Here is a 13,869-nt window from a genome sequence, read left to right on the forward strand (position 1 = left end):
TGATAATAAACTTCCATGACATTGGTGTTCATGACCACAGAGAATCAATATAATTCTGTGATGTTTCTCACCTGAACTCCCCAGCTGTTTATAGAACCTGTACTCCAGGTGGAGCTGTGGGGCCCGGGACTTGATGGCCTCCTGGAAATGAGATAAACACCATGAGAGTTAGAGGTAAAATGATGAGGGTTAGAGGTCAAACACCATGAGGGTTAGAGGTCAAACAACATGAGGGTTAGTGGTGAAACATGATGAGGGTTAGAGGTCAAATGATGAGGGTTAGAGGTCAAACATGATGAGGGTTAGAGGTCAAACATGATGACGGTTCGAGGTCAAACAATGGGGATAGCTCATAACCTCATCATAGGAAAGAGACTGTGAATCAATCAATCCCAATAACTCAGTTGGTGGGTGAACGTGTGTCCCCGACTAAGCACGGGTGGTGGGGTTCAGGACCACAGGGGGTTGAGTCATTCATGACACTCAGTGCGCAAGCAAACCACAGACGAGAGGGCTTTCTGAGCAAGTGTGTGTAAAACCAAACCAACAAGCCAAACAGAAACAGATTGCATTTAAACCCACATGATGTTCTGAACAACTAACCTTACAACAGCTTTAGAACTACATACATGCTGCAGGACTACAACAGCTTTAGGACTACATACATGCTGCAGGACTACAACAGCTTTAGAACTACAACAGCTTTAGGACTACATACATGCTGCAGGACTACAACAGCTTTAGGACTACAACAGCTTTAGAACTACATACATGCTGCAGGACTACAACAGCTTTAGGACTACATACATGCTCCAGGACTACAACAGCTTTAGAACTACATACATGCTGCAGTACTACAACAGCTTTAGATCTACATACATACTGCAGGACTACAACAGCTTTAGAACTACAACGGCTTTAGAACTACATACATGCTGCAGTACTACAACAGCTTTAGAACTACACCGGCTTTAGGACTACAACAGCTTTAGAACTACAACAGCTTTAGGACTACATACATGCTGCAGTACTACAACAGCTTTAGAACTACAACGGCTTTAGGATGACAACAGCTTTAGAACTACAACAGCTTTAGAACTACATACATGCTGCAGTACTACAACAGCTTTAGAACTACAACAGCTTTAGAACTACATATATGCTGCAGGAATACAACAGCTTTAGAACTACATACATGCTGCAGGAATACAACAGCTTTAGGATTACATACATGCTGCAGTACTACAACAGCTTTAGGACTACATACATGCTGCAGGACTACAACAGCTTTAGGACTACATACATGCTGCAGTACTACAACAGCTTTAGAACTACAACAGCTTTAGGACTACAACAGCTTTAGGACTACAACAGCTTTAGGACTACATACATGCTGCAGTACTACAACAGCTTTAGGACTACATACATGCTGCAGTACTACAACAGCTTTAGATCTACATACATGCTGCAGTACTACAACAGCTTTAGGACTACATACATGCTGCAGTACTACAACAGCTTTAGGACTACAACAGCTTTAGGACTACATACATGCTGCAGTACTACAACAGCTTTAGGACTACTTACATGCTGCAGGACTACAACAGCTTTAGGACTACTTACATGCTGCAGGACTACAACAGCTCTAGAGGTCGACCGATGAATCGGAATGACCGATAAATTAGGGCCGGTTTCAAGTTTTCATAACAATTGGGAATTGGTATTTTTGGACACCGATTTGGCCATTTTCTTTATTTAATCTTTATTTAACTAGGCAAGTCAGTTAAGAACACATTCTTATTTTCAATGACTGCCTAGGAACAGTGGGTTAACTGCCTTGTTCAGGGGCAGAAGGACAGATTTGTACCTTGTCAGCTCGATGATTAGTTTTTGCAACCTTCTGGCTACTAGTCCAACACTCCAACCACCTGCCTTACATTGCACTCCACGAGGAGACTGCGTGGCAGGCTGACTACCTGTTACGCAAGGGCAGCTAGTCCAACGCTCTAACCACCTGCCTTACATTGCACTCCACGGGGAGCCTGCGTGGCAGGCTGACTACCTGTTACGCAAGGGCAGCAAGAAGCCAAGGTAAGCATTAAACTTATAAAAAACTAAAAATCTTCACATAATCACGAGTTAACTACACATGGTTGATGATATTACTAATTTATCTAGCGTGTCCTGCGTTGCACATAATCAATGCGGTGCCTGTTAATTTACCATCGAATCACAGCCTACTTCGACTTCGCCAAACGGGTGATGATTTAGCACTGTCATTGCACCAAACCATAAACATCTATGCCTTTCTTAAAATCAATACACAAGTATATATTCTTAAACCTGCATATTTAGTTAATATTGCCTGTTAACATTATTTTATTTTAACTAGGGAAATTGTGTCACTTCTCTTGCGTACTGTGCAAGCAGTCAGGGTATATGCAGCAGTTTGGGCCTCCTGGCTCGTTGTGAACTGTGTGAAGACCATTTCTTCCAAACAAAGACAGTAATTAATTTGTCAGAATTGTACATAATTATGTCATAACATTGAAGGTTGTATAATGTAACAACAATATTTAGACTTAGGGATGCCACCCGTTAGATAAAATACGGAACGGTTCCGTATTTCACTGAAAGAATAAACATTTTGTTTTCTAAAAGGATAGTTTCCGGATTTGACCAAAATGACCTAAGGCTCGTATTTCTGTGTGTTATTATGTTATAATTAAGTCTACGATTTGATATTTGATAGAGCAGTCTGACTGAGCGGTGGTAGGCAGCAGCAGGCTCGTAAACATTCATTCAAACAGCACTTTCATGCGCTTGACAGCAGCTCTTCGCTGTGCTTCAAGCATTGAGCTGTTTATGACTTCAAGCCTATCAACTCCCGAGATTAGGCTGGTGTAACCGATGTGAAATGGCTAGCTAGTTAGCGAGGTGCACGCTAATAGCGTTTCAATCGGTGACGTCACTTGCTCTGAGACTTGGAGTAGTTGTTCCCCTTGCTCTGCAAGGGCCGAGGCTTTTGTGGAGCGATGGGTAACGCTGCTTCGAGGATGGCTGTTGTTGATGTGTTCCTGGTTCGAGCCCAGGTAGGGGCGAGGAGAGGGACGGAAGCTATACTGTTACACTGGCAGTACTAAAGTGCCTATAAGAACATCCAATAGTCAAAGGTATATGAAATACAAATGGTATAGAGAGAAATAGTCCTATAATTCCTATAATAACTACAACTTCTTACAAGGGAATATTGAAGACTCATGTTAAAAGGAACCAACAGCTTTCATATGTTCTCATGTTCTGAACAAGGAACTGAAACTTTGTTTTTGCATTATTTAAACCAAATTGAACATGTTTCATTATTTATTTTAGGCTAAATGTATATTATTGATGTGTAATATTAAGGTAAAATAAATGTGTTCATTCAGTATTGTTGTAATTGTCATTATTACAAATTTAAAAATTAAAAATTGGTTTTGGTTGGCCAATAATCGGTATCGGCGTTGAAAAATCATAATCGGTCGACCTCTAATATCTACCAGGAATAATGAATCATAACCAGTAAATGTGCAAGTCAATCCCAGAACAACAGCAAAGGACCTTGTGAAGATGCTGGAGGAAACAGGTACAAAAGTATCTATATCCACAGTAAAACGAGTCCTATATCGACATAACCTGAAAGGCCACTCAGCAAGGATGAAGCCACTGCTCCAAAACTGCCATAAAAAAGCAAGACTACAGTTTGCAACTGCAAATGGGGACAAAGATCGTACTTTTTGGAGAAATGTCCTCTGGTCTGATGAAACAAAAATAGAACTGTTTGGCCATAATGACCATCGTTATGTTTGGAGGAGAAAGGGGGATGCTTGCAATCCAAAGAACACCATCCAACCATGAAGCACGGGGGTGGCAGTATCATGTTGTGGGGGTGCTTTACTGCAGGAGGGACTGGTGCACTTCACAAAATAGATGGCATCATGAGACTGGAAAATTATGTGGATATATTGAAGCAACATCTCAAGACATCAGTCAGGAAGTTAAAGCTTGGTCGCAAATGGGTCTTACAAATGGACAATGACCCCAAACATACTTCCAAAGTTGTGGCAAAATGGCTTAAGGACAACAAAGTCAAGGTATTGGAGTGGCCATCACAAAGCCCTGACCTCAACCCTATAGAATATTTGTGGGCAGAACTGAAAAAGCGTGTGCGAGCAAGGAGGCCTACAAACCTGACTCAGTTACACCAGCTCTGTCAGGAGGAATGGGCCAAAATTCACCCAACTTATTGTGGGAAGCATGTGGAAGGCTACCCGAAACATTTGACCCAAGTTAAACAGTTTAAAGGCAATATACCCAATACTAATTGAGTATATGTAAACTTCTGACCCACTGTGAATGTGATGAAAGAAATAAAAGCTGAAATAAATAATTCTGTCTACTATTATTCTGACATTTCACATTCTTAAAATAAAGTGGTGATCCTAACTGACCTAAGACAGGGAATTATTACTAGGACTAAATGTCAGGAATTGTGCAAAACTGAGTTTAAATGTATTTGGCCAAGGTGTATGTAAACTTCAGACTTCAACTGTATCCTAATATGTGACAGGGTTGAGCATCGCAAATGGCTGCAACAAGCCTACACACAGAGTAGAATTCACAAATACACCAGTCATAATGACTAATATAAGGCCTACAGTCCCAAATACTGGGAAAAGTGTGATTCATTTGATGACATGATCACCACATTAGCCCCACGCGGCTATAAAAATAAACGATGCAATTAAATGACACACAACAGGATGGCATATTTAGATAATAAGCCTAGCTTAAATCAGATTTACTTCTCTTTTGCAGCTCAGGCGGTTATTCTTGACAAGGCTCTTCTGGGTCTTCATCACTCTCACATGAGTCATTTGCTGAAGGCCCAAGCCTTTACTACGCCATCTACTGGTATAACGTCGTTATTGAATGCAGGTCGAAAACAAGCTCTCGACTTCTTTTTTGAAAAAGAAACCAGAACCTGCAAAGCAACTCCAACGTCTGGGCTGGAGTTGCTTGATTGACGAGCTAATTTCAACTAGCTACGTTCGGTTTATGTCCTTTAGTTGCTTGATTGACGAGCTAATTTCAACTAGCTACGTTCGGTTTATGTCCTTTAGTTGCTTGATTGACGAGCTAATTTCAACTAGCTACCTTCGGTTTATGTCCTTTAGTTGCTTGATTGACGAGCTAATTTCAACTAGCTACCTTCGGTTTATGTCCTTTAGTTGCTTGATTGACGAGCTAATTTCAACTAGCTACGTTCGGTTTATGTCCTTTAGTTGCTTGATTGACGAGCTAATTTCAACTAGCTACATTCGGTTTATGTCCTTTAGTTGCTTGATTGACGAGCTAATTTCAACTAGCTACCTTCGGTTTATGTCCTTTAGTTGCTTGATTGACGAGCTAATTTCAACTAGCTACGTTCGGTTTATGTCCTTTAGTTGCTTGATTGACGAGCTAATTTCAACTAGCTACGTTCGGTTTATGTCCTTTAGTTGCTTGATTGACGAGCTAATTTCAACTAGCTACCTTCGGTTTATGTCCTTTAGTTGCTTGATTGACGAGCTAATTTCAACTAGCTACCTTCGGTTTATGTCCTTTAGTTGCTTGATTGACGAGCTAATTTCAACTAGCTACGTTCGGTTTATGTCCTTTAGTTGCTTGATTGACGAGCTAATTTCAACTAGCTACATTCGGTTTATGTCCTTTAGTTGCTTGATTGACGAGCTAATTTCAACTAGCTACCTTCGGTTTATGTCCTTTAGTTGCTTGATTGACGAGCTAATTTCAACTAGCTACGTTCGGTTTATGTCCTTTAGTTGCTTGATTGACGAGCTAATTTCAACTAGCTACGTTCGGTTTATGTCCTTTAGTTGCTTGATTGACTAGCTAATTTCAACTAGCTACGTTCGGTTTATGTCCTTTGCAGATACAAACTTTTGTCAGTAATGTGGCATCTATAAAAAATATCTGTAACCGAGTAAAGGGAGACGTAAAGTAAGAATTGAACATGTAAATGTCCATTCATAGTCGTAACAGAGTTTGTACGTTTAAAGATCTATTTGAACGTTTATGTTTCATGTTTCATTGCATTGACGCTTTTCAACTATCCTAACGGTTTATGTCCTTTAGTTGCATTGACCTTTTCAGCTAGTTTAGTTAAAGTCCTTTGCAGATACAAACTTTTGTCAGATCACATCTATAAAAAATATCTGTAACTGAAAGCACAGAATAAACTTTTTTTTACCGCATTGTTGGTTAAGGAATTGTAAGTAAGCATTTGACATGTTTCATGTTTCATGGTCTACGATCCTAACGGTACTGACTAGTAGTTTATGGTACTGACTAGAGGATGGTACTGATTCAGATCTAGAGGATGGTACTGACTGTTGGTTAGGATGGTACTGACTAGAGGATGGTACTGACTAGAGGATGGTACTGACTAGAGGATGGTACTGACTAGAGGATGGTACTGACTAGAGGATGGTACTGACTAGAGGATGGTACTCTACTGGTACTGACTAGAGGATGGTACTGACTAGAGGATGGTACTGACTAGAGGATGGTACTGACTAGAGGATGGTACTGACTAGAGGATGGTACTCTACTGGTACTGACTAGAGGATGGTACTGACTAGAGGATGGTACTGACTAGAGGATGGTACTGACTAGAGGATGGTACTTTACTGGTACTGACTAGAGGATGGTACTGACTAGAGGATGGTACTGACTAGAGAATGGTACTCTACTGGTACTGACTAGAGGATGGTACTCTACTGGTACTGACTAGAGGATGGTACTCTACTGGTACTGACTAGAGGATGGTACTGACTAGAGGATGGTACTGACTAGAGGATGGTACTGAACAGAGGATGGTACTGAACAGAGGATGGTACTCTACTGGTACTGACTAGAGGATGGTACTGACTAGAGGATGGTACTGGCTAGAGGATGGTACTTTACTGGTACTGACTAGAGGATGGTACTGACTAGAGGATGGTACTGGCTAGAGGATGGTACTGGCTAGAGGATGGTACTTTACTGGTACTGATTTGAGGATGGTACTGGCTAGAGGATGGTACTCTACTTCCACCACTCTGTAGGCTACTGACCAACTCAAAGCTCCCCTTAGGTCTGAATACTTATGTAAATGTGATATTTCCTTTAAAACCTTTTTTTTTACAAATTTGCAAGCATTTCTAAAAACCTGTTTTTGCTTTGTCATTATGGGGTATTGTGAGTACAGTGCCTTGCAAAAGTATTCATCCCCCTTGGTGTTTTTCCTACTTTGTTGCATTACAACCTTGGAATTTGGATTTCATGTGATGGACATACACAAAACAGCCCAAATTGGTGAAGTGAAATGAAAAAAATTACTTGTTTCAAAAAATTATTTTTAAAAAACCCAGAAAAGTGGTCACATGATCTCAGTATATATACACCTGTTCTGAAAGGCCCCAGAGTCTGCAACACCACTAAGCAAGAGGCACCACCAAGCAAGAAGCGCCATGAAGACCAAGGAGCTCTCCAAACAGGTCAGGGACAAAGTTGTGGAGAAGTCCAGATCAGGGTTGGGTTATAAAAAAATAACTGAAACTTTGAACATCCCACGGAGCACCATTAAATATATTATTAAAAAATGGAAAGAATATGGCACCACAACAAACCTGCCAAGTGAAGGCCACCCACCAAAACTCACAGATGAGGCAAGGAGGGCATTAATCAGAGAGGCAACAAAGAGAGCAAAGATAACCCTGAAGGAGCTGCAAAAGCTCCACAGCGGAGATTGGAATATCTGTCCATAGAACCACTTTAAGCCGTACACTACACAGAGCTGGGCTTTACGGAAGAGTGACCAGAAATAAATAAGCACGTGAGAGACTCCCCAAACATGGAAGGTACTCTGGTCAGATGAGACTAAAATGGAGCTTTTTGGCAATCAAGGAAAACGCAATGTCTGTCACAAACCAAACACCTCTCATCACCCCGAGAAAACCATCCCACCATCAACACCATCATGCTGTGGGAATGTTTTTCCATCGGCAGGGACTGGGAAACTGGTCAGAATTGAAGGAATGATGGATGGTGCTAAATACTGGGAAATTCTTGAGGGAAACCTGTTTCAGTGTTCCAGAGATTTGAGACTGGGACAGAGGTTCACCTTCCAGCAGGACAATGACCCTAAGCATACTGCTAAAGCAACACTCAAGTGGTTTAAGGGGAAACATTTAAATGTCTTGGAAAGACATAATCAAAGCCCAGATCTCAATCCAATTGAGAATCTGTGGTATGACTTAAAGATTGCTGTACACCAGCAGAACCCATCCAACTTGAAGGAGCTGGAGCAGTTTTGCCTTGAAGAATGGGCAAAAATCCCAATGGCTGGATGTGCCAAGCTTATAGAGACATACCCCAAGAGACTTACAGCTGTAATTGCTGCAAAAGGTGGCTCTACAAAGTATTGACTTTGGGGGGGATGAATGTTATACGCACTCAAGTTTTCAATTTTTTTGTTTTATTTCTTGTTTGTTTCCCAATAAAACTTCAAAGTGGTAAGCATATTGTGTGAATCAAATGATACACCCCCCCCCCAAAAAAAATCTAATTTAATTCCAGGTTGTAAGGTAACAAAATAGGAAAAATGCCAAGGGGATGAATACTTTCACAACCCACTGTAGATTGAGGGGAAAAAATAATTTCATAAAATTTTGAATAAGCCTGTAACATAACAAAATGTTTTAAAAAGTCAAGGGTCGGAATACTTTCCAAATGCACTGTATGGTTCAACCTCATGTTTATATAATATAACTAAGGTATAGTCTAAATCCAAATCGTTTCCCTCTCAGAGTTCAGAGCGCACACTGGACTCTGGCCGAGGACTAGGGTTGATCCGAGCATTCTGGCCTCACAATGGCAGTCAAGCACCCAAGCTAACAGGCTAAGGTTGGCTAGCTTGCTAGCTACTTCAAATCCAATTTTATTTGTCACATGCACCAAATACAACAGGTGTAGACCTTACTGTGAAATGCTTACTTACAAGCCCTTAACCAACAATTCCGTTTTAAGAAAATCCCCCCTAAAAAGTAAGAGATATGAAAAACAAATGATTAAAGAGCAGCAGTAAATAACAATAGCGGGGCTATACAGTCAATGTGTCAATGTGCGGGGGGTACCGGTGTCGAGGTAATTATGTACATGTAGGTAGAGTTATTAACGTGGCTATGCATAGAGTAGCTGGGCATAAAATAAGGGATGGGGGGCAATGCAAATAGTCTGGGTACCCATTTGTTTATATGTTTAGGAGTCTTATGGCTTGGTCCTAGACTTGGCGCTCCGGGACCACTTGCCGTGCGGCAGCAGAGAGAACAGTCCCAAGGTTCAACCTCCATGTTCATATAATATGTTATAGCATTAGGTCCACTCACCAGTTTGATGGCCACATATTCATTAGTGTACAGGTTCTTCCCCAGGCGAAGCTCTCCAAAGTTCCCACAGCCGATCTTCTTCCCGACCCGGAAGTTAGGGCCCACCATGAGCACCCCGGAGTTGCTCCCCGAGCTGCGACTGCCGTGCCCCGACCGGCTCCCTCCCGTCTTTGACATCCTCTTCCCTTCCTCTGCCTCTCCCTTTCCTCCTCCTCTCTTGTCAAAGTCCATAAGTTTGTGGTACCCTGGCCTCTCCACGATTACGCCACTGCCATGCAGTCCTCAGAGCTGCCAAAACATCCACCAGACCGGCAGGGGGCGTGGAGGGGAATGGAGAGGTGGAGGGAGCCAAGTCACCACACAGTGTAGGACTAGTACTGAATGTGTGAGTGTGAATATACTCTACGGCTGATAACTACTAATCAAGTTAGCAACAGTGAGGGTAGAGATCAGGTGAACTGATGAGCCATCCTCTTCTGTGAGTCTCTCTCTCTCTCTCTCTCTCTCTAAATCACCACCAGCATCAAAGCTGCATCTAAACCTAGGACTGGACTCACACCAGCTAACTAAGGAAGGAAGGTGCTCCTAGCTAAAGGAAGGAAGGTGCTCCTAGCTAAAGGAAGGAAGGTGCTCCTAGCTAAAGTAAGAAAGGCTATCCTAGCTAAAAGGAAGAAATGTGCTCCTAGCTCCTGGCTGTGTGATTGATGTGGGCGTCGTCCTCCAGGGCCCACTCCTGGTGAGGTTGTGAAGGTGCAGTCATTCCCAGCGGTCTGATACACCTGGTGGAGCGGTTGGTTGGACAGACGGGCTAACACAACAGCTCTACACCTGGGGGAAGAGACAGAACGTCAACTGTTATAATCAGGGAATACTCCATTAATCTACAACATAGCAATTCAAATGGATCTCATATACACACAAACAGCTAGGTAGCTATAGCATGCTGTAATTCAACAATATGTTTAAATCAATCGGTGAGGATGCCAGCTTTCCACTGCTTTCTCATCGAACCACCTTTTTCCATTTCCACAAGTGCCAAGTACAGACATTTCCATTTCTCCAAACTCTGTCTCTAGAGCGTGGTGTCTAGCCACCGTGTTTCTAGGGCGTGGTGTCTGGCGCACCGTGTTTCTAGGGCGACACAGTGTTTCAAAAGCGGCACCATGTTTCGAGAGCGTGGTGTCTGGCGCACCGTGTTTCTAGAGCGTGGTGTCTGGCCCACCGTGTTTCTAGAGCGTGTTGTCTGGCCCACCGTGTTTCTAGGGTGTGGTGTCTGGCGCACCGTGTTTCTAGAGCGTGGTGTCTGGCCCACCGTGTTTCTAGAGCGTGGTGTCTGGCGCACCGTGTTTCTAGAGCGTGGTGTCTGGCCCACCGTGTTTCTAGAGCGTGGTGTCTGGCGCACCGTGTTTCTAGAGCGTGGTGTCTGGCCCACCGTGTTTCTAGAGCGTGGTGTCTGGCCCACCGTGTTTCTAGAGCGTGGTGTCTGGCCCACCGTGTTTCTAGAGCGTGGTGTCTGGCCCACCGTGTTTCTAGAGCGTGGTGTCTGGCCCACCGTGTTTCTAGAGCGTGGTGTCTGGCCCACCGTGTTTCTAGAGCGTGGTGTCTGGCCCACCGTGTTTCTAGAGCGTGGTGTCTGGCCCACCGTGTTTCTAGAGCGTGGTGTCTGGTCCACCGTGTTTCTAGAGCGTGGTGTCTGGCCCACCGTGTTTCTAGGGCGTGGTGTCTGGCCCACCGTGTTTCTAGGGCGTGGTGTCTGGCCCACCGTGTTTCTAGGGCGTGGTGTCTGGCCCACCGTGTTTCTAGGGCGTGGTGTCTGGCCCACCGTGTTTCTAGGGCGTGGTGTCTGGCCCACCGTGTTTCTAGGGCGTGGTGTCTGGCCCACCGTGTTTCTAGGGCGTGGTGTCTGGCCCACCGTGTTTCTAGGGCGTGGTGTCTGGCCCACCGTGTTTCTAGAGCGTGGTGTCTGGCCCACCGTGTTTCTAGGGCGTGGTGTCTGGCCCACCGTGTTTCTAGGGCGTGGTGTCTGGCCCACCGTGTTTCTAGGGCGTGGTGTCTGGCCCACCGTGTTTCTAGAGCGTGGTGTCTGGCCCACCGTGTTTCTAGAGCGTGGTGTCTGGCCCACCGTGTTTCTAGGGCGTGGTGTCTGGCCCACCGTGTTTCTAGGGCGTGGTGTCTGGTCCACCGTGTTTCTAGGGCGTGGTGTCTGGCCCACCGTGTTTCTAGAGCGTGGTGTCTGGCCCACCGTGTTTCTAGGGCGTGGTGTCTGGCCCACCGTGTTTCTAGAGCGTGGTGTCTGGCCCACCGTGTTTCTAGAGCGTGGTGTCTGGCCCACCGTGTTTCTAGAGCGTGGTGTCTGGCCCACCGTGTTTCTAGGGCGTGGTGTCTGGCCCACCGTGTTTCTAGGGCGTGGTGTCTGGCCCACCGTGTTTCTAGGGCGTGGTGTCTGGCCCACCGTGTTTCTAGGGCGTGGTGTCTGGCCCACCGTGTTTCTAGGGCGTGGTGTCTGGCCCACCGTGTTTCTAGGCGTGGTGTCTGGCCCACCGTGTTTCTAGAGCGTGGTGTCTGGCCCACCGTGTTTCTAGAGCGTGGTGTCTGGCCCACCGTGTTTCTAGAGCGTGGTGTCTGGCCCACCGTGTTTCTAGGGCGTGGTGTCTGGCCCACCGTGTTTCTAGGGCGTGGTGTCTGGCCCACCGTGTTTCTAGGGCGTGGTGTCTGGCCCACCGTGTTTCTAGGGCGTGGTGTCTGGCCCACCGTGTTTCTAGAGCGTGGTGTCTGGCCCACCGTGTTTCTAGAGCGTGGTGTCTGGCCCACCGTGTTTCTAGAGCGTGGTGTCTGGCCCACCGTGTTTCTAGAGCGTGGTGTCTGGCCCACCGTGTTTCTAGAGCGTGGTGTCTGGCCCACCGTGTTTCTAGAGCGTGGTGTCTGGCCCACCGTGTTTCTAGGGCGTGGTGTCTGGCCCACCGTGTTTCTAGAGCGTGGTGTCTGGCCCACCGTGTTTCTAGAGCGTGGTGTCTGGCCCACCGTGTTTCTAGAGCGTGGTGTCTGGCCCACCGTGTTTCTAGGGCGTGGTGTCTGGCCCACCGTGTTTCTAGGGCGTGGTGTCTGGCCCACCGTGTTTCTAGGGCGTGGTGTCTGGTCCACCGTGTTTCTAGGGCGTGGTGTCTGGCCCACCGTGTTTCTAGAGCGTGGTGTCTGGTCCACCGTGTTTCTAGGGCGTGGTGTCTGGCCCACCGTGTTTCTAGAGCGTGGTGTCTGGCCCACCGTGTTTCTAGGGCGTGGTGTCTGGCCCACCGTGTTTCTAGGGCGTGGTGTCTGGTCCACCGTGTTTCTAGGGCGTGGTGTCTGGTCCACCGTGTTTCTAGGGCGTGGTGTCTGGTCCGTGTTTCTAGGGCGTGGTGTCTGGTCCGTGTTTCTAGGGCGTGGTGTCTGGTCCACCGTGTTTCTAGAGCGTGGTGTCTGGCCCACCGTGTTTCTAGGGCGTGGGGTCTGGTCCACCGTGTTTCTAGGGCGTGGTGTCTGGTCCACCGTGTTTCTAGGGCGTGGTGTCTGGTCCACCGTGTTTCTAGGGCGTGGTGTCTGGCCCACCGTGTTTCTAGGGCGTGGTGTCTGGCCCACCGTGTTTCTAGGGCGTGGTGTCTGGTCCACCGTGTTTCTAGGGCGTGGTGTCTGGTCCACCGTGTTTCTAGGGCGTGGTGTCTGGCCCACCGTGTTTCTAGGGCATGGTATCGGGCACACAATCCTTCGAGGCCGCGCAGTGTTCCTAGAGTGTGCGCACCTCCCACCTACCTCTATATCACGCAAGTTGATTGCTTATTCAGTCACTATAGCAGCTATAGGCCTGTATGTCGCCATAGGCCTGTATGTGCACTGCCGGTAAAACGTTTTAGAACACCTACTCATTCAAGGGTTTTTCTTTATTTTTACTATTTTCTACATTGTAGAAAAATAGTGAAGGCAACAAAACTATGAAACTACACATGTAATCATGTAGTAACCCCAAAAAAGGTAAATCAAAATAGATTTTATATTTAAGGTTATTCAAATAGCCACCCTTTGCCTTTAAGACAGCTTGGCACACTATTGGCACTCTCAACCAGCTTCATCTGGAATGCTTTTCCAACAGTCTTGAAGGAGTTCCCACATATGCTGAGCACTTGTTGGCTGCTTTTACTTCACTCAATAAAGTGCGCATTGGTCCGGTTTCTCCTAATTGAATGTGCCGGTTGCTGTGAGTATATATACCCGTTCTTTGTCAATCGAGAGGACTGTTGTGAAGGTAACTTGTTACTTAGGTCTACAACTAATTCTCAGTGGTGAGAGTATGAACAGCCTGCTAAAGGTTTACAGGCGTTTAGCCTTTTGTAGCCGTTTGGTTGCTTCTTTACTACTGTTTATTGTT

General features: G+C 45.5%; 1 protein-coding gene across 7 annotated transcripts in view; it reads right to left on the bottom strand.

Annotated features, from left to right (window-relative positions):
* Positions 1–13,869, bottom strand: part of LOC124009248 (casein kinase I-like) — a 66,917-nt gene that overhangs the window by 35,864 nt on the left and 17,184 nt on the right. For all 7 annotated transcript variants that reach the window (XM_046320846.1, XM_046320850.1, XM_046320848.1 and 4 more), the window contains exons 2-3: positions 9,471–10,298; positions 72–141 (exon numbers count right to left, since the gene is read on the bottom strand). In XM_046320846.1, coding sequence (XP_046176802.1) covers positions 72–141; positions 9,471–9,701 — 301 coding nt within the window. In that variant the 5' untranslated portion in view covers positions 9,702–10,298. The remainder of the gene's footprint in view (positions 1–71; positions 142–9,470; positions 10,299–13,869) is intronic.

Source organism: Oncorhynchus gorbuscha, linkage group LG22 (assembly GCF_021184085.1).
Source record: "Oncorhynchus gorbuscha isolate QuinsamMale2020 ecotype Even-year linkage group LG22, OgorEven_v1.0, whole genome shotgun sequence".
Taxonomy (NCBI): Eukaryota; Metazoa; Chordata; class Actinopteri; order Salmoniformes; family Salmonidae; genus Oncorhynchus; species Oncorhynchus gorbuscha.